The sequence below is a fragment of the Nothoprocta perdicaria genome, unplaced genomic scaffold (genome assembly GCF_003342845.1).
Source record: "Nothoprocta perdicaria isolate Ctin4 unplaced genomic scaffold, notPer1 scaffold_446, whole genome shotgun sequence".
Classification (NCBI taxonomy): Eukaryota; Metazoa; Chordata; class Aves; order Tinamiformes; family Tinamidae; genus Nothoprocta; species Nothoprocta perdicaria.
The window spans coordinates 181,968-202,772 of NW_020455695.1; the positions used below are offsets into that span (position 1 = coordinate 181,968).

Here is a 20,805-nt window from a genome sequence, read left to right on the forward strand (position 1 = left end):
GATTTAAGAGGAAGCAAAGCAAAAGGGAAAAAAAAAAAAAAGAAGGCAGCTCTTTCTTTCTGTTGCGTCAAAGAGCTCACTGTGCAATAGGAACAGCGAGCGGAGTTGTTAAACTGGCGAGCTCTCGCTGGAGACAGCTTTTCAATATGCTCCCAGCATCGTGGGCTGGAGACAGTCCCACTCCGCTGACAGGAGCTGCGCTCCTTCCAGAGGCCATCGCTCTCAAGGACAGTGTCTCTAAACATGCTGCTGGTTCTGCTGCACGTGATGGAGGGAATTACACACACGTACACAGAGACGTATAGGAAACGTGTGCTCTGGGGGGAAATACATACTCCAAATAGTGACTGTCACTAGCACAGGAGGCTGTCGCTGACTGACTGGCTGCTGGAACTCTCTGCTTACGGCATTCAGCGTGCTGTTGGAAGGGAATTCTCAACGACACTGCACTTACAGAGGAAGTCTCTAATGTAATTCCATCCCGATTCCCTTAGGACGCTGCAGAGCAAGCGGCACGGAGCGATTAAAGGACTTCAGTGGGCACGTGCTGCCCAGGTGCTCTGTGTTTACCAGCAGGAGGGCTCACATGGCTCTGTGGCCGGTGCTGCAAGGGATGAGTGCTCTCCTGGGAAGCAGCTCTCCTGGGAAGAAGGGCTCCAGGACAAAAGCCTCCATCAGGGCCGGAAGTGCTATGGTTACTGTGGAGAGAGCGAGGAAATTGAGCAGCCTGGTTTGGAGGGAATAAATCCACATTCATCACCAAATATGGGGAATTGCTATACAGCTCTCCGCATCCCAGGAAATGACCCTGCATCCCTCTTACAAGCAACAGGCATCTAAGCAAAGGCATTCAGAGCACAGTTCAACCTGCTCGCATCTAGGTGCCTCTGTCCGGCCAGTTGAACTGCATTTTGAGCTTCACTCAGCAATAAAAGCAAGAAAAGGCAGCTTGGTCGAGTAAGAGGTCACAAATGCCTGAATTCCCTTTGAAAACAACTCCCCCTTTTGCCTTGTAAGGGGCACGATAAATTTCTGGGTAAAGTTCACCTAGTTTACAAGTTAAAGATGGTCTTTTCCAGGCTTTGAAGCCCATGCACTCCATCCAAGCTCCCCTGCGTGCAGCAAGCAGAGCTGTAATCAACACAGTGCTTATGCTCTCATGGCACCTGGGCGCTTCAGCCGCAGTGCCGCTGCAGTCACATAAATGTAACCTCGGCCAAATGAGATTACGGTGATTAATAACGCTGTTTATGCTGGGCGTGCAGGAGAACTACAACTCAGTGCAGTTTCCCAGAGCTAAGGGCTAGGAAAGCAGCCTAACACTCCTCCTAAGAGCAATATCTGCCTGTACGACTAGTTAAATGTTTCCCATTACAAATCTGCCACCGCTCAGCACTACGAAATTGCAGCCTGAGGGAAACCGAACGCTTGTTCTCTGCTGTGGAGGGCTGGGGGGTTTGTTAGGCCCGTAAAAGCATCATTATTTGTAGTTCTGGAAGCTTTGAGTAAGTGGTTGGACCCGGAGATCTCTTGAGATCCCTTTCAACATAAATTGTTTAATACTCTCACGAAAATCAGGCCAGTTAATAGCAGCTGCTTTAGGCTATTGCAGAAATGAAATGGATTTGAGAGACACAGACTCCTGGAGTGAGTCCAGGGTAGGGCTATAAAGATGATTAGGGGACTCTCTCACATGATGAAAGGCTGAAAGGACCTGCCTAAACCTAGAGAAGGCTGAAAAGGGATCTTACCAATGTGCACAAGTATCTTAGAGGAGTCTGTTAAGATGGGGCCAGAAGATTTTCAGTATTTTGAAGCAGGATTTTTGACTTAAATATTACAGGCAAGCCTAGAGGTAGATCTCCATTGTGTTGCTTCACGAGAAGGCACTACATCTGCTGAAAAATGCACACTTGTGACATTGCCACCAATAAACAAGATACTCGTCTATGGAGAGGGATATGTGTCGGATCCCAAATGTCTGTACATTTGGACATATACGGCCCAGTGCAGTTCTGTACTTGGACTACCAATCTCCTTGGTTCTTCCTCCTGCCCTGCCACTCAGATGCCTCTCAGCTGCAAGCCCCTTGGTCTCAGCCTCAAATTCTCAGTCTCACACAGCTCAGACAGCTGTAGAAATTGCTCCTCAAAGAGCCCAAAGGCATCTAACTGGATCAAAAACCACCACATGAGGTTTGACCGCTAGTTTTTGACACCTCGGACCTTGCTGCACAGCTAGCTCAGCATCCAATCTCTTCTCCAAAGCCCTGCCCATAGGACACCACCAGGATTCATGCCTTCCACATCTCACCCTCTAGAATATTAGAAGGTGGAGAATGACACCCAAAGTCCCCATTAACTCTACTCTTCTTCCAAGCTTGAGCCCTCTTCAGGTGGCTCCTACTTCTCAAGTCTGAACAATGTCCCCTTCAGACTTCTTGCCTGGCGTAAATTACACTATTTATATGACGCCTCTCTCCCCTTTCCCTGGAGGGCTGAGTGAACAACCAAGCAGCTGTTGATTGAGGAAAAGATGCTTTACAACGTATGGCTATAAAGATGATTAAGGGATGGGAACAGCTCTCCTATGTCCAAAGGCTGAGAGGAGCTATTTAGCCTAGAGAAGGTTGAGTCTGTTGTGTGAGGGACACCAGCTCTTCTGATGTGGCTTTTATCACTCTTCTGAATGGCGAGTTAATCTTCTACTTCGTGTTCCTTCAGACTGCACGTGACTGGTGCATGAAAAGAGAGATAAGAAAACGGGCAAGGCCTTGATATTTCAATCTCCATCCCAGAAATCAGGCCAAGGACTCTGCGGTGCCTCTGGGCTAAAAATCTGCTGCAGCTCTGCCAATAAGAACACACTGTCCGGAACAACGATCAGCATTTTCTGGCCTTATGTGATAATGAAGAAAGAAGGCGGCAAAGTATATGACACCAAACGCAAGAGCAAAACAGATTTTGTCCTTTATGACTTATCTCCATCAGAGAGCAAAAGTCTATTACAATTGTTTGTTAAACAGATGAACTATCTCCTAGATAGTGCATTTAATCAATGGAAGTTCCCAAGTCCAAAGTCTGCAGTGTGCCTTGTACAACAACAACAAAGAAGAAGATGGGGAAATTATCATCCTGGGTAAAGAACAGAAGCAGTAAAGAGTTGGGCTTGTAATCACTTGTATTCAAAAAGCATCCAGACAACTGAATTAAGGTCCCTATTATAAGGAAATGTTAACCTCCAGGTTGTGAAAGGTAGGTGAATGTGGGAAAGGCCCTGCTCCTCCTTGCCATCTGCTGCTTGTCACTTGGGTACTGTAAAACTTCACGGGCAGCACAAACTCCGCCTGTGGCAGTTCTGCTTTGGGTTTTCCAAAGGGTGCTCTGCTGTGCAGCACTGCCCACTACAGGGGAGCACTGATGAACAGCAAAACCTGCAACTGTAGCTCAGGTGTCTATAAGCCCTGGTGGATCCACGACACTGAAGAGAGAGGAAAAGGGTTCCTGAGCCTGACGTGGCCACAGTCCCCTAGTCCCCTAGCACAGGAGGTGCCAAGCAAGGGAGACAGGTCCCCCTACCTCAGCCCCGTCTCCCCGTACACATTCCATTCGGTGGGCAGGCTCCCGGACTCGACATTATTGCCCCAACGCCCCCAAGCCCCCGTTCCACAACGGCTGCTTCCCCAACCCCCGCCCGCGCGCGCGCACGGCCCCAACGGTCACTACCGCCGCCGCCACCCGCCCCCAAAATGGCGGCGCCGCGCACCGCCCTCCGCCTCGGCGGCGGCGCCGGAGCGAGGGCCCGCGGCGGCAGAGCGCATGCGCGCCGCCCGCCCGCCTGCAACATGTCGGCGCAAGGGGACTGCGAGTTCCTGGTGAAGCGGGCCCGCGAGCTGGTGCCGGGGGACCTATGGGCGGCCAAAGCCTGGCTCATCACGGCGCGGAGCCTCTACCCCGCCGACTTCAACATCCAGGTGAGCGGCGCCGCCACCGCCGCCGCCCCGGCCCGGGCTGCGGGCGTCGCGCGCCCCACATGGCCTTGGGGCGCCGGCCGCCTGAGTGACGGCAGCGCCCGCCAATGGGGCGCCGGAGGGGGCGGGTCCCACTGTTGCCGTGGTTACTGGGCGTCCCGCCGCGGCCGTTCGTTGTCCGTTAACGGCCACGCTGAGGCGGCGGCGTTTCCCCTCTAGCGAAGAATAAAATGTTTGCGAAAACGGGCCCGTTCCTTGCCCTTCATTGCACTAAACGGAACGCTTCTCCCACAAAGCTCTCATGAATGAAGTGAGAGGGCGGAGGGATCCTTCGTCCTTATTGTGTGAAGGAAACACGAGGCAATGTTTGCATTTGCTCTTGCTAAAAGTCGTTCTAACAGTTTTAAAGTACTGTGGCTTTGTAGCACTGTGGGATTCTACTCTGTTTTCGTCCACAAACAAGTTTATCGAGTTCTTACTGGTCTTTTTATTTGTGCAAAAAAAAAAAAAAAAAACCCTCAATGTGTTAATACTAGAATACTTGTATTAGCATACGGAAGCTATTTATAAACTTTGCAGATAGCTAAATAGTCCAAATTCTGCTGTTACTTTCTGCAGGAGATGTTGGCATCCTTTCCCCTCCCTTTCTTTTTCTCAGACATGGGCCTAACAACAGGCATGTTAGGGATGAGCCTTTAGAGCCAAACACCTGATTTGCTTCATAAATGTGCTCGTAAATGTGTACACAAATGCGTAAAAGCTCACGAGCTCTTCTCCCACCTTGCAGTATGAGATGTACACCATCGAGAGGAACGCCGAACGGACGGCGTCGGCGGGTAGGCTGCTTTATGACATGTAAGTAAAGTGGCTGCACTGCCTCGTATCACAGCCAAAATAATAAATACGAGAGTTTCCAAAAAATACAACGCTAGTGTTCTTAGAAATCTGCATAGATAAGCTAAGCAGGAAATAAAGCCTTAGAAAAAGGCAAAATGTCATTTGCTATTTGTCCAGGTAAATCCTTTTGTAGGAAGCTTTCTGTTAGGAAACTACTTTGAGGTTACAGCATGTTTCTTGCCCCAAACTGTATTGCAGGTTTGTGAATTTTCCAGACCAACCTGCAGTGTGGCGAGAGATCAGCGTCATTACATCGGCATTAAGGAATGACTCCCAGGATAAGCAGACACAGTTTTTAAGAGGTAAGGATCCTATTTGGTGAGTCCTCTGGTTATCTAGTGTTGCAAATAAACATTTTTTGAAGATGTGCCGGAGGAGCTGTAAGGAGCAGCAGTGTACAACTCTTCATATGCAAGCTATTCTAGTTGAAGAAACATTTCTGCATTTTTATTACTTATTTTTTCAGAGAGAATATGTACAAATTAGAGTACCAGTATGTTGATTTCTTTTCAATGTCTCATTGAAAATTTAAAATGAAGAAGACACTTCATATATATAAAGTGTTAATTTTAAAAGGGAGGGATGTAATTATTATTTTTTTTAATAAATCACCACAGGCATCATAAGATGTTCAGTATTTAAGGGTTATGATTCAGTATTCCACTCAATCACATTTGCTTTTTTAAGTCATTTTCTATACACAAAATGAATAGATACATATTCATGTGGGCTTTGCTGAGAGAATCACCTTTTTTTTTTTTTTTTTTTTTTTTTGAGAGAGAGTCTTACATTCATTGAAGAAAGACACAAGGACTTTTTTTTCACTGGCTGGGATGGTGATGCTGACTGCATTTTTATCCTTTTGTCTACCATCTTTGCAAGTGAAACTTACTAAGTTGAACAATTCTGTTTTTAAGGATTATTTGAGACCCTTCCTGGTCGAGTCCAGTGCGAAATGTTACTAAAGGCCACAGAGCAGTGTTTTAACACACTAGAAAGGGCAGAAATGCTCCTGCTCCTTCTGCGGCGCTTTCCGGAGACTGTCGTACAACACGGGGTAAGAGAAAAATTACCCATTTAACTATGCACAGCATCGTCATTCTGCTTCTTGATATATTATCGAAATAGCTTTTGTCATGTCTAGGGAGGGAGATTGGTTTTTATTTGTGTTTAATTGAGTCTGACAGTTCATGTGGCAATACCTTGAGGCTTAGCAACACTAAAGAATTCTATGTGCATGAAATGCGAGTAAATAAAGCAAACTTTTGCTTTGTAAAGGCAAAGAAGTTTCCATGTTAAAAAAAAGAAAAGGCAGAAAAGCACAAAACAAGAATATAGAGGAATTCTATAGCCTACAAAGTAATATTGCTTCAGCTTTTCGCAGTAAGCTTTCATTCTGGGAACAGTGCTTTGAGGTCATGACCAGCCTGTGACAAGCCGTTTGCTTGCTCTGCCTTCCTGAATTGCTGCTCGAGCGCTGTACATGACGACCTACAGTCTTTGGGTTATTGTGGACAGCAAGTAAAACATGTTAACCCCAGAACAAGTTAGCTAAATCAGTTGTCATTTTTGCATCAGGCAAGGAGTACAGGGTCTGTTTCCACTGTTTAGCTGACAAGCAGTAGCTTTTCAAGCGCTGATAATTCCATCTCTGCCACCGATCTGGCCATACCTTTGCTTGACATATAGGCACATACACAGTTTTGTTATCTCCTGGTTTTGCTGTCACTTGGTTTTGCTTTCAACAATTACTTAATAGAGACAATTTAACTAAATGGAGATTAACATATTAGGGAGTTGCTTTATAGTTAGGCTACGGATGTATCCACTGAATGTTTCAGCATCATTGCTGAATCAGCCTAGCATCATTGCATCACATATTTTAAAGAGTTTCTAAAATTCAGTGTTCTTTTTTTTTGTTTTTTCCCACCTCTGCTTATACAGGTAGGTCTTGGAGAAACCTTATTAGAAGCTGAAAGTATTGAAGACCAAGAATCCCCAGTGAATTGTTTTAGAAAATTATTTGGTAAGCAAAAATAAAGATCGATGTGCTTATTTTACTGTATAATTTAATAAACTTAGTATTCTGTTAAGATAGTGGTTGTTGAAGTCAACCAGTTTTTGCTGTAACTTTGAAGCAAAATCTTTCATTTGATTTCCATCTTGCCAATTCGACTGTAAATTACAGTTTTTCTGTACCTCCATCTGTTAAATTTCTTAATATTCTACAGCAGTTTACAACAATTATTTACTGCTGTGGCAACCAGAATTAGATTTGTAGAACAATAAGGGCACTTTCTCATTTATTTTGAAAACATTTTAACTGCGATTGTATTTCACCAACGAAATATAGTTTAGTAAACTATAGTTTCACCAACGAAATATAGTTTAGTTTTCAGGATGTGTTGATAAGGAAACCACATTATTCAGACCACGTTCAGGCTGAGTTAGTCCAGCTTGACCCTATGAACCACTGTAAAGCCAAATTATGCTTTGTGATCCTGTGTAGTATATAGTCAGCCAGAGGCAGAGGCTCGTGTTGCTGATTGAAAAGTTTAGAACAAGTATCATTGAAAGCAAAACAAACCTAAGACTTTTTTTTTCTTTTCCCTAAATAAATATGTTTTAGTTTGTGATGTTCTTCCTCTCATAATCAACAACCCTGATGTTCGGCTTCCTGCCAGCTTGCTATATAAATATCTGAATAAAGCAGCAGAGTTTTATATTAACTATGTAACTCGATCTACACAGACTGAAAGCCAGTATCAAGGTAAGATTAGCCTTTTCTAAAAGTATATTTCAGTATTATTGAAGGGCCTAGTATAAATGGAGAATACTGTCTGCTGGAGAACAGGATTAATAATAGTATTTGATGTTTCTTATGTCTCAGATACCAAAATACATTGCTATCATTTAACTAGTTGTTTCTCATAATATATGTACTAAAAATGAGGACAAAATGTCCGAATTTCCTTATTTCAGCCTTGCCAGCTCTTGTAAGAGGAGGGAGGAGTGCCTATGATCTTTGTCAGCCTTGTCAGTAATAGGTAGTTACTCATAAAACTGAATTTACATTTTTCCTTCTTGAAATTAAATCTGTTGGTGTGATTTCTGTATAAAGTGAGAAACATGCTTGTTTTCCCAGGTTCACAAGATTCCACTGATATTATGTCTCCAAGCAAACGTAGCTCTCAGAAATATATAATAGATGGTCTCACAGAGAAATCATCCCAGATTACAGATCCTTGGGAGAGGCTATTTAAAATACTGTCTGTGGTGGGAATGAGATGTGAATGGCAAATGGATAAAGGAAGAAGGTGAGAAATGCATAAATACTGCTTCTCCAGGATGATTTGGCTTAATTCTTCAGTGAGGTGGGCTTAAGAAAGATGTTGTCATGATGACATTATGTGTACTATCAGGGAGATTTCCCAAACCAAAACATTAGTGTTTTCATATCCACTATGCATCCTTTCCTTCAATTTTTTACTCCTTGTGATGGATTTGTAATTAACTTATATTCTTTCTCTCTTCCTCAGAAATTTTGGTGATATTTTGCACAGAATGAAAGACCTCTGCAGATACATCAGCAACTTTGATAGTGATGCACATGCTAAATACAAGAATCAAGTAGTGTATTCCACGATGTTGGTCTTCTTTAAAAACGCATTCCAGTATGTCAGCAACATCCAGCCGTCTCTCTTCCAGGGTTAGTTTCTAATACTTCAACTTTTTAAAAAACTTCTTACAATTTCATTAACATCTGAAATCTCTTTTCTCATTAATCTTGAAGCTCATCGTTGAAGGTGATGGGAGGCCTCTCTAATATCCTCCCAATGGAGGATACCCTCACCATCATTTGTAACATTATTCTTACAGTTTTGGTCCCCTGCAGCTGACATTTTCCATGCTACATTCTTGCTTTACCACAGAAAGGAGGTAAGATATATCAGATATAAAGCTTAAGAGTAGAGGTGTGAGGGAGGGAGCCCTAAGAAGTGACATCCAAAAACAATAGCGACCTCAGCCGAGGTAGTTCCCTAACTAACTAGGATGCAGTCACACAGGATCTAAACCTGTCAGGCAGAGGAAAGAGCTAAAATAGTTGTAAAATCTGTGCCATAATAGAAGTCCACAAAACTTTTATAACTATAGAGTGAGGCCCTCTATATTTTCAAGATATATTGTAATAATTTCTATGTTGGCATTAAAGCTCAGTGGTATTCAGTGCCTTTCATGTCTTTTATGTCTTCAGGGCTTTTCCCTCTCCTCTCTGTAAAAGTAAGGAGCAGAGTCTATGTATTTGAAGCAGGAAATACAGTGGGAGAGAAATAAAATCTCTTTCTCAGTTCAGCAGCTCTGAGCCCTTTTCTGTGTGGGTTTTTGTTTTGTTTTGTTTTTGTCACATGCACAGACTTGCAAGGAACCTCTTGAGAGAAAAAAATCAATGCACTCCGCTTACATAATTCATTCTGCCTTGTTGGAGACCCGAGAAATGAATGAGGCAATTCAGACTTCTTTTGGGCTGCCTGCAGGATTGGCGGGAGTCGCTCTTTGATTTGCTGCTTTGGGGGCTTATTTTTAGTGCTGTGTGCTAGAAGTCAGTTGAAAGAACTGCAAGCTTAGCTTCTAGAGCATGGTTAGGCCAAAGACACAACATCTTTTTATATGGCTGTGTATAGCCTTCATTAATGTAAAAAAGAGTTTGCAGTGCAAGTAAAGGCTTGGTTTGTCTTGATTTGATTCAGGATAGGAGGTTTTTGAATAAGTGTCTAGAAAGCAAAGCACTTGCTTAATTGGCATTCATTTAAAGCAGTACATGTAAAGGAAAACACACTTCTGACTTCAGTGTTGTAGCATGCAGCTCTTCAGATCTTACTGGAAGAGCTGTGGCACTTTCATTTCTCATGGTTTCTCATGGGTGCTATTTTCTACATTATCACTTGGCCCCATTTTAAGTTCAGATGGGTTCTGCTGGAACACAGTGGAATACACAGTGATGCAAGAGAAGGGATTTACAGTGTGTTGCAGCCTTTGGGTAGAGGACATTTAAACAGGAGGATCTGGGCTGAACATAGTCAATGGACATGACACCATTTCTTGTTAGGCTGCTCCTTGTAGTGTTGGCTGCTGTTGTAGTGGCCTCCTAGAACAACTTTTTTGAGTAGAAAAGCTTAATAGAGATTCTCTTATGCCAAGATACAAAATAGATTCTTCTTATACCAAGATTCCAAGTTAAGTTCTTAGTGGTTTTGAGAGAGGCCTTAGGCTTGTGTCCTTCTGCAAACACAAGCAGAACAAATACCCATGAAAATACTCATCTGCACTCCTTGTATATCACAGGTGTTAAAATGGGAAAAGAGATTAATGGATTCCCCCTTTCCCTCAATTTTCTCTTTGGACTCTGATATCTATGATATTTGACTGCATGTTAAAGTATAAAATGTTTTGGGGAAAGGCTTTCTCAGAATTGAACGCATGATAATTTTATTTGAGATTAAGGAGTGTAGTTCCATTTTATAGCTAGTGAAATTTAATAATAACTTATAATAGAAAGGTTTAATGAGAGAAAACGTGCTGCTTGAACATATATCTCTTGGCTCCTTTATAAGAGGATAAATAAATTCTACAAATGTCAGGGAAACTCTTGTGTTTGGTAAATAGTGATCTTTACCATAAAGGCTACTTTAAGAAATGCATCACTTCACCAACATAGCTTAAGCTTTTGCAAAGTAATTTAATTTCCAATTGTATTCTCTAGCATTTTAATCTTGGAGGAAGCAAAGCCAGCTTGAAGTAGGCCATGAAACCTTCCTGCGCAGTTTAGAACAACGTTGTATTTATTTCTCTTCAAAACCAGGTCAAAATGCCCCAAACCAAGCCCCACTGATTCTTCTCGAAGATGTGACCAACATCTACGGCGATACAGATATTGATCGTAACAAACACATACACAAAAAGAGGAAACTTGCAGAAGGAAGGGAGAAAACAATGGTAACTTTTCCAGACTATTTCCTTCTTACCAAGAACGTCTTGTTTCTAGAATTTGGAGAACAGTGGTTTTGGCGCAGGAGGACTTTGGTGCAGAAGGACTAGACATGGTTTTTAGTGATGCCCTGGAAATCGCTGGTTATGACACCTGCATTTTGAATGGCCTCTTTTGTGGTGCTGCTTATCGTACTAGACCTCTGGATTTCTCCATAGCAGTAAAGGAGGTGCTAACATTAGAACAAGCTAGGTGAAATAAGGAAAAGCCATTTAATGGCAGTAGCACTAGGAAGTTTCAGTCTCTAGCACACAACTGTTTTCATGTGTTAAATGAAACTTCTGTTACTTTAAAAGTAAGTAAAAGCCTTTGAAATAAGTGTAAATTAGAAGTGAACTCTTTTTTTTTTTTTTTATGATTACTCTTAAGCAGAGCTCAGATGATGAGGATCCTTCTGGGAAAGGCCGAAGTCGCCATATTACAGTGAATAAGGCAGATCTTGCAAACTCTATTGAAGTACTAGAGAGCTTTAAACTGGCAAGAGAGAGCTGGGAGCTGCTCTATTCTCTGGAATCACTCGACAAAGGTAAGGATAACTGCAGGAAGAGTTGCTTTTACACTTCGTTGTTGTAAGTTAAAAATAATTTTAGTACTGTTAATTTGAATTCTGATCATTGAGAATCCTTAAAATGCATTGGGTCCCAAGTATCACCGATTGAAGTTTCAAAAGGAAGTGTTACTTGTTACACTGGATTTTGCTTCTGAATTTTGCTGCCCTCTTCATGTGTCTCTGCTTGTTTACTCACACTTTTTTTGGGAACAGTTTTTTCAGAAGGAGCAATTGGTTAGTAGTGGTGCTGATAATAGTAGGCGACTGACATTTCATTCTTTAATGTAAATTCTATAAAAATGAAAAATACATTCTTAGTCAGAAGTTCTGAAATGCTTCATTTTTCTCTTCTCTTTCCTCTCCGCTTTCTGCCGACTTAAGAGTTCACCAGAATTTGTTTGTCATGGAAAACGGATACTTGGCTTTGGTTGAGAATCTTTCTCACAGACATGATCATCTACCAGGTAAAAATATAGGGGAAAAAAAAAAAAGCACAGTAAATTGATGCCATTTCACTGTTCTTTCTTCCAGTGAAAGCTGTCATGATTAGTCATTTTCTTCTGCTGTAAGTGTCTACTGATTTTTATCCTTTAAAGTGTGACCCTTTTGAGGATGGAATTATATGTTCTTACCACAAGCTAGATACCCTACTTGTAATACTTCTCTTAAGATAGTTTTGTTGTTGTTGTTGATGACTACTGCTAGTTTTGGCATATGGAAAAGACCACCGTGTTGGCATTTTGAATAGTACATACAGTCAGTCATAGGGCCAGAAGCACAATTTATTTATCAATCAATGCATCTACTGGAGAGCAGTCACAAGAACTTTCCAGCAGCGAGTTTTAAGATGACTCAGTTAAACTAAATGATTATTATTACAATCAGAAATGAGGCTGACTACTCGTTCCACCTACCATCCACAGAACAAAGGTGGTTCTTTTCTGTGTTTCCTTTTGGGGTACCTTAAGAAAAGCTATTTCAAACTAGAGTAATGATTAACTTAGAAGACCATGATTATTTGTCTCAATTGTAAGTGCAATTTTATAAACTTTCATTTTCCAACAGAATTCTGTTCCTTTTTTTTGTCTTCTTGCTGCCTTGCAAGGGATTGATCCACACTCCTATACGTGCCACATCACTGCAATGTTTTCTGTTACGTTTTTATTTGGGCACCCTCTATTTTGAAAGATTTCTATAAGGGAATTTTATTTTTGTCTTTCAGCATTGCATACATTGTATAGGAAGAACCTAATGCAGTCTTTTTGTGCTTTCTTTTAAAAGGGACAGTACAAAAAAGCCATTAGCAGTCTACATCACTTGGCAGCTCTTCAGGGCTCCCACCCGCCACAGCCAATTACAGGACAAGGCTCTCTAGAAAATCAGAGAGCGCTAATCCAGCTAGCGACGTGTCACTTCGCCCTTGGGGAGTACAGGGTACGTACAACATCCAAAAAAAAAGGAGTCCCTCATTGACTGTCCTTCCTGCTTGTACCTTCTCTGGAATTTTCTTATTAGCCCTCGTCCCATAGGGTATGGGGCAGATACAAATCAGGCTGTGCAGAAAATTGCCTGCTTTCACAGGAGGAAGAAATACACATGCTGCCACATCTAACTTGACTTCTCACTAGTATCTCTTGTATGCTGTCTACTTGTTAGTTGTGATTTGGGGGGTTTAGTTAGAATCTTCCATAGTTATTGATCTTTTAAGTGGTCTGTAAGTGCCATCTTGGTTTGAATCGCTTAACTATGCAGTTTCCATTTCAAAAATTAGGGGAAAAAATGTGTGTAGGTCTCATGTGGGAGAGGCAAGAAAAGTTTATACAAAACAAAACAAATTTCTGTTATCATCTGCAAAAAAAATGTAGCTATCAGCTGATGGTGTATGAGACTCCAAAAGAATATTGTCTGGCCTGACCTCTGAACTTGCTTTTCCCTTTGCAATAAATACTTTGTTTTTACAGTTACAGAATTGTATAGTGGTCTGAAGTCAGACAGAGCTAATAATAAAGGCTGGGTCTGAAGGGATCTAATGCCACAATCATGATATTGGACTAGTCTTCTTTCCTTCCTCTGTAGCTTGCTTAGAAATCTGATTATATATCCCCTCAGACCTCCTACAGTCTCTGGGATCTAGCATTAAAAAGTAGAGCAATTCCATCATGCCATTCCTGTTTTCCTTTTTCATCTTTAACACGAGCTTTTGAAAATTTATAAGAATTTGAAAACATAATTCTTTAATATATTTTTTTTGCCGCAGTTCTATTGATCTTACATCATTCAAATGAAGAATGCAAATACACACGTTTTCACAATTCAAATGGCTTGTATGGGCTTCCAGAGAGAGTTTAATGCAATCCATATCACGGCTATTTCTTTTTGCCCAGCCAAACCATACTACACATTAATAATTCCACTTAAGTTCCAGCAGAGGATTTTGTGACTGTATTTTTGTTTTGCAGTCTCTGCAAGTTTTAATCATTCTTAATACTTTTTAATTTTAAGAACTGTAAATGTAGTCTAAGAATCATTGTCCCTTTGTGTTCTTCTTTTGTAGCAAACATGCGAAAAAGTGCTTGACCTCATGTGCTATATTTTACTTCCAATACAAGAAGGAAGTAAAGTCCAAGAGGAGCAACCTAAAGTCAAGTCTAAATTCAGGAAAGGTATGGAGTTGCCGCTATCCTAAATCCAGTGGCAGCTTGGTTTTCTTTCATGCATTTATACAAAGTGTTTAATTATTCTCTTTTTGTATTGTTGATAGGGAGGATATTTCTGTAAAAAAGAAGGGTGAAATGTTGTATTTTGTGAAATGTTTTTCTGCTGGTACTCATTAAAGTGTATTGGTGATAAAGTCCTGCCACAGAAAAGGAGAAGAAAAACTTTTTAAAATAAAAGTAAATTTTATACTTTTAGTCACTTTCAACTTAGCTTCAGAGTTTTCCTTTGGACCTGATAGTAGTTGCAAATTTGTATCTCTCCATTCTAATTTCGTGAAAACTTTGAAAATCACAATGCTCTTAAGGAACTGTATCTCTCAACGTCTGTGTTGCAGGGTCTGATTTGAAGCTCTGGCCATGTACAAGTCGAGCTATCATGCCCTATTGCCTTCATCTGTTACTAGCTTGTTTCAAGGTAAGCTGTGGTCAAGGCTGCGTATTCTCTCATGCCTCTTTTTTAGTTTTGGGCAGAGAGGATAGGATTAGTCTCAAAATATGTTTGTCTATATGCAGACTTCCTGGATAACCAGTGGAAAGAATTTGGTAGTTTGCATGGAAATTTCCAACCCGTTTTAAGTGTTAGGGCCGAAGGAGATATCTTCCTAAAACGCTTGTTTTACATTTGCACAGATGTAGGTGAGATTAATCCTGTATTTTGGCAAAAGCAATGTGCTTGTCCTGATGTTCTCAATGTCCATGTTTTCTCTAAAGCTCCGAGCTTTCACAGACAGCAGAGATGATATGGCACTGGGCCACGTGGTGGTTTTGCTTCAGCATGAATGGCCGAGAGGTGAAAACCTGTTCCTGAAAGCCATCAACAAAATCTGCCAGCAAGGAAACTTCCAGTATGAGAATTTCTTCAACTATGTTACAAGTATCCTTTCTCCAAAGACAACTGGCTTTCACATCCAAATGTATGTGCTGGGTGCTGTGAAAGCTATTAGGTAGTTTCAGCAGCTGCTATAACTTCTCCCTTCTTTCTAAATTACATTTTGCTTTCATTTGCATCCAGGCCTCTCCTTACTGGTGGCCGTGTGCTGGGCTGTAAATATCCCCAGTGCCTCTTGTTCTGGCACCCCCTTAAATACTCTGTCATTGCATTTCCATCCAGGGAAGTGGCAATTACTTGTGCTGTTAACGGAAGTGATGACAGTCTTTAAAGTTTTAATAGAGTCATTACACTACAAGACTGTTGCGTTTCTACACCGTCGTTAACTGGGGGGAACAAAATGGTGAAGAAGTATCACCTCCTGCTTCAAGGAGTTGATGCAAGTTGAGGCAAGGCATCTAACTGCCATCTGAGACAACTAAATTAAAAGTAGAAACGACCAGGGGAATTAAGTGGGAGAGAGCTAGTCTTAATGACCTGAACTTGCTCTACCTCAGTTTGATTTGCACACGTGGAACGCAGCTGGCAGAGACGTATATCATATGTATAGCTTGAAAAGCCATTCCTCTTGAAATGGAGGAGAGTTAGGAATACATGCAGTGATCTTTACCACTTCAAAGTATCTCAGTAGCTGTAAGTTTGTTCTTTCAGCAGTGTGGTTTCAGATATGAAGAATAAGGGGGAAAGTTTATCAGCTTTTCACCATTGAAATCTTTAACGTTTTCTTCAGATATTGATATGTTGGAGGAATTTGCTTATTTAAGAACACAGGAAGGAGGGAAAATTCATCTGGAATTGTTGCCAAATCAAGCGATGTTGATCAAGTAAGATTTTAATATTTTCTTTAAAAAAAAAATATGTTCTGATTGTTTTCATATTCATGTAGTCCTCTTGACAATAGGCTTGTCAGGTCTTTAAGGAATTTATATTTAATGGGGTGTGTTTAAGAAGTTTGAACAAGGCCATGAGTTTCTTCCTCTGCATCTCCCATTGAACTGTAGACTCTTCTACAGGGTTCTTTGAAATTAAACTCTAATCTTACAGAGCCTTTTTTTAGATGTTGTACTTGTTTTGCAGTGTTTCACATGACAGTGATTAGAGTATTGCTCTTTCTACCAGAAACTTGCACTCTGTAGGAATTCTTTAAATAATGAGGTTTGAGTGGATTTTTTTTTAAATAGTTTTTCTGAATAGTAATGCTGAATGGAAAATGCTGTTTGTTGAAAGAGCGCTGAATGAGGAAAAAATTGCATGTAAAGCACAAATTAAATCACACCCCAAGAAAACCCTAATCACCTCATTGCCTGAAATCAGCAGGTCATGTCTTTCAATGTACTGAACAAGCTTATTCTGCTTAGCTTATTACAAGATGCTGGAGGAAATTAATAATTTGGATTAAATATCTGGGTGTTCTTAGTTTTGAGTCAGGACTGAACAAGTAACAGCTGAAGGGTTTTGGAGGCAGCATGTTTTGGAGTATTATGGTTGTTTGTTAGAGCCATTGGTATTTTCTAAGATGGATTTGCAAAAATTTGTCAAACTGACCCAGTTAAGGTCAGTGCATTCTGACGATTTCTTTTTCTCGCTAGTAATAGCCTAAGTTTTCCAAAAGGGGAGCCTAAGAATAGGTGACGGGGTCCACATTTGGACTCCTAAATAGATTTCCCAAAATTAAATAACAAACTTCGTCAGCCTGGGAAGTATGTAATGATGTCAAGACAAGTGCTATTCTTTTGTAAGATTCCCCCCTGCTTTACAGAAGGTAAGAAAAGGCATCAGCCAGTTAGAAAACATAGTGCTGAAGACCAGGGCTGGCAGTGCCTAGTGTTTAGTGCTATTTCAGGATGTCACAGCTTTTATTTTGATTTTTATTTTGATTTCTGTGGCAGCTGTTGCTTAGTATTTTGACTCCACCAGCTGGGAGATAGGTAGTGAGCGACATTGCTAGCAAAAGAGAAATTGCTCTGTGACCTTTTTTTGGTCAGTGTTAGGGCTCCTGAATGATGGAAGTGTTTGGGGAGGAAAAACAAGGTTTTTTCTGGTGCTTATTAAGCCCACAGGGCTGCTTTCAGCACCCTTATGTGATAGAAATCACTTCATCAGAGCGCAGACCGGAGCGAGGTTCAGGGTGTAGTTCCCTACTAGATGACATCTACTCCCTGGCACCCCAGATATTTATTTAGCTGGGCCGGTTACGAGGATCGGAGATGACCCAACTGTGTTAACCTCAACAGCCCTGGTTAGCTCATTCCTCCCCCAGCTGGGGTTTTGGAAAAAGTGCAAACAAGAAGCAGGACAAGGAGCAACAGGCACAACTGAGGTACAGGAAGTTCTGCCTTAACTTGAGGAGAAATTTCTTGACTGTGAGGGGAACAGGGCACTGAAACGAGTTGCCCAGAGGAGTTGTGGAGTCTCCTTCTCGGGAGATCTGCCTGGGCACGACCTCGTGCCCTGTGCTCTGGGGGACCCTGCTTGTGCAGCGGGGTTGGACATCTCTGGAGCTCCCTTCTGTGAAGACTTGTGGAATTTTGCAGAGCAGCCCACAAAGAGAGCAATGGCTCCCCTGCTCGATCTTTTCTCCAAATAAATTTATGTAGTCCCTCTGCATCTCAACTGACAGGAAACATGTCGGGGGACACCTTTTAGTTTCATGACTTACCTGGAAATTCCGTATTCTCCTATCAGTTTTTTTTTTCCCCTCAGCACCTTAAAATTTACAGGAACCCATATTCTACTTATATATATTTATATATATACCTATATAAATAAATATGTATGTATACATACTATATCTCTTTTCCTGGATCTGGGAAAGCAAACTCCAGTGTGCATTTCAAAAGCTGAAGTAAGGTCTGGATGGCCTGCAGACTAATCCTGAGGTCCTGTAAAATGTATATACATCTTGTGTGGGTTCCCTTATGGAACTTTGAAAGTCCATGGGTGTCCATAGGTTTTGTTTTATCTGTTATTTATGCTGGGTAAACTTGATGTGAAAAAGGGATGAGTTTTCTCTCTGCTCATGTTTCTGTCTCACCCCTGTGGACAGATGAGGAAAATCTCCGTTGGTTTGAACTGAAAAAAAAATACCTTAAAAGGGTCATTTCTGTTCTGACTGTGCATTTGGGTGATTTTTACCTGTGACCATAGTTGTGCAGATTCCCTTTGGTAAACTTGCAACACCCTAGTGCCACTGACAACTTGTTGAAGCTTTTTATTTTCTCTCCCCCTTCATCCACTTTGGAAATACTGAGCTCACTCATGCCAAGAACTCTTGAATGATTATCTCATTTAATTGATTTTTTTCTTTCTGGTAAGTGTTTTATTTCAGGACAGTTGCATCTAGTTGTGTTCCAGTACTGCCAAATGGTTCCTTCTTTAATGTGATTTTTTTTTTTTTTTAGTATAGATTTCCATCAGTATTAATAAATTAAAGATACTAACGGAAACACCCGAGAGTTAGACCTGATTTAGGTTAGACACTAATTAGGAAACCGGATCTATTCTGTATGCAACAAAAGTCTCCGCTGTGGGGGGTTTGCTTTAGGCTGTGAGTGTGACGTGCGGTGCAGTGCCATGGATGAAACGCAGAGGTGGGGACAGAACTTCATGGAGAGAGGCCAAACTGCCTTTAAGCTGAGATGGCTTCTGGTGCTGGAGCAGCCTTGGTCATAAATGAATATCCCTTGAATATTCCTCTGGCCAGAAGGAAGTTGCTCAGAGCAGCGTCCAACAACCTTGTTTGCTTGTGGTTTCAGCGTGGGGAACACAGGAGACTTAGGCAACCGGTGACAAATAGCGTCACGTGCCTGACTTCAGCTGCTCAGTTGGTGCCGTTGCTGCGTGGCCTCCTCCAAGCTCTCTTGTCCCTGCTGCTGGAGAGATGGTTTGCACCGCAGGGGAAGTTGGTGTGTGGGTGTTTGAATGCTGCTATTTGCTGTTTTTTAAAGGACTTCTAGCCCTCCCCTGGGGTTACTGCAGCAGGAATTCATGCCTGTGCTACAGCCCAGCATACAGACTGCTGACAGGTACCAAGCGGAAAAACCCCACTCATAGTGTGCTGTGTTTTGTCAACATGTTTTACTGCCCATGATTTTCAGCTCTTCGTTATTTAATCTTTTTTTTTTCTTTTCTTTTTTTCCATTTGTGCCTACATTGCCTGGCAAACCATGTTGTATTATTATAACATTTCTTCTTTTTTTTTTTTCCATAAGTCGCCAGTATCCGTGTTCTCTCAATTTAATAATCACTGTTGAATTGAAACAAAAATGTAGAAATCGCAAACAAATGATAACCCCATCCAATCACATATGAGAAAAAGGTCTCAGGTATAAGGGGATAACCCTTTTCTTTGTAGGTGATGAATCTCTGCAGCTACTTGTAGCTATTTTCCTTCACAGAATTTGTTCTGAATTGCATTTTTTGTTGTCTTAACCTGCCGGGCAACTTGGAAAGCGCTGTAGCCTGCAGGGTTTCCCCCTAAACTCCGACCCCTCAGATGCTGCATGAGCTGATGCAAGCGAAGCTGGGGGATCCTTGGCGAAGGGCAGTTTCTGCACTTGCCCCTTTTTGGTTCTTGCATCTCTGCGTTGGCAATGGTTCCTCTGCTCTATTTTTATTTGCTCACTTTCTCTGTGCTTGCTGGGGCCAGTCTGGCTCTTCCCTTGGTAGCCTTGGCTCAGGACTTGACTTGATCTTAGATTTTTTACTTTTCCCTCTTTTCCCTTTATTTGGTTCTAGGAATATTCATTGGATATGGTAGGATATCATTTCAGAGCATGCCTTTTAGCCTGGAATACCTCAATAGGACTTGCAGGCAGATGATACAAAGTCTTCATATATGCGATTCTGGACTAGTATGAGTAAAGCTTTCTGTTTTGGCACTGCCAAACATGGTTCTAAGGAAAACACAGAAGGTCTGGAGTGCTGCAGACCAGCATTTGGGGACAAAGGACTTTTTTAAAGACTGGCCTTGACCAGGGCAACATCCGCGGCACTTCCCAGGGTTTAGGAAGGAGATGCTCCTGTTAACTAGAGCAGCAACATTTTTTTTTTCCCCCTCCAACAGCTGCTATAATCAGAGATTGAGAGCACAGGTGCTTCTGGAATTCTTAAGTACTGCAGGTTTTTTAAAAATAGCGTAGCATGCGCTTTGGCTCTCCACCTAAATTCAGGTATGGACCGTAGACCCATGGTAAATGGCACCTAGTACCTTTCAAAATACGATAAGGCACCAATCACCCCTGGTTTCATCTTGTCTCTCTTCTTCCTTCATGACTTAAGGCATCATACGGTTACCCGGGGCATCACGAAAGGAGTGAAAGAAGATTTCCGCCTGGCCATGGAGCGCCAGGTCGCCCGCTGTGGGGAGAACCTCATGGTGGTTTTGCACCGCTTCTGCATTAACGAGAAAATACTGCTGCTTCAGACCCTGGCCTGAAGGGGCCGGACCTCGGGACACTGTCACTTTGGCACAAGGGGGAAGGCTCTGGAATCCACAGCAGGAATTCCATTGCGGGAAGCCACTTGTCACCGATTCCCTGTTAGTTGCAAGTTCTGCGGGACACAGGCCCTCCTTGATGTTTGCTCACTGCTCCTTTTTCTAATGGGGAAGATGGAACTTTATAAATAAAACTTTCCTTAAGAATTCTTCAGTATTGGTTTCCTTAAGAAATCTTCAGTATTGGCCCCTCTTTTTTATTTTTACCCATGGCATTATGCTAAAGTAGCTGTAGCTGC

General features: G+C 41.8%; 1 protein-coding gene across 4 annotated transcripts; it reads left to right on the top strand.

Moving 5' to 3' along the window:
* The first annotated feature begins 3,811 nt into the window (after positions 1 to 3,811).
* Positions 3,812 to 20,712, top strand: INTS10 (integrator complex subunit 10). Of its 4 annotated transcripts, none has more exons than XM_026046496.1 (18): positions 3,812 to 3,973; positions 4,758 to 4,825; positions 5,066 to 5,169; positions 5,785 to 5,924; positions 6,812 to 6,893; positions 7,497 to 7,637; positions 8,013 to 8,184; positions 8,407 to 8,576; positions 10,728 to 10,861; positions 11,283 to 11,439; positions 11,845 to 11,927; positions 12,745 to 12,897; positions 14,018 to 14,126; positions 14,516 to 14,595; positions 14,892 to 15,054; positions 15,800 to 15,893; positions 19,017 to 19,094; positions 20,350 to 20,712. In XM_026046496.1, exons 1-18 carry the CDS (start codon positions 3,845 to 3,847, stop codon positions 20,504 to 20,506), a joined length of 2,214 nt encoding a protein of 737 aa, XP_025902281.1. In that variant the 5' UTR covers positions 3,812 to 3,844; the 3' UTR covers positions 20,507 to 20,712. The 4 variants fall into 4 exon arrangements, with proteins under 4 accessions (XP_025902281.1, XP_025902283.1, XP_025902284.1 ...); XM_026046498.1 differs by having other exon boundaries at positions 11,286 to 11,439; positions 20,350 to 20,506; XM_026046499.1 differs by lacking the exon at positions 19,017 to 19,094.
* Positions 20,713 to 20,805: the final 93 nt, after the last annotated feature.

Coding starts and splice junctions, on each gene's coding strand:
- INTS10 (XM_026046496.1), top strand. CDS start 3,845: ATGTCGGCGCAAGGGGACTGCGAGTTCCTGGTGAAGCGGGCCCGCGAG. Junction 11,440..11,844: donor TCTGGAATCACTCGACAAAG/GTAAGGATAACT, acceptor TGCCGACTTAAG/AGTTCACCAGAATTTGTTTG. Junction 12,898..14,017: donor TCGCCCTTGGGGAGTACAGG/GTACGTACAACA, acceptor CTTCTTTTGTAG/CAAACATGCGAAAAAGTGCT.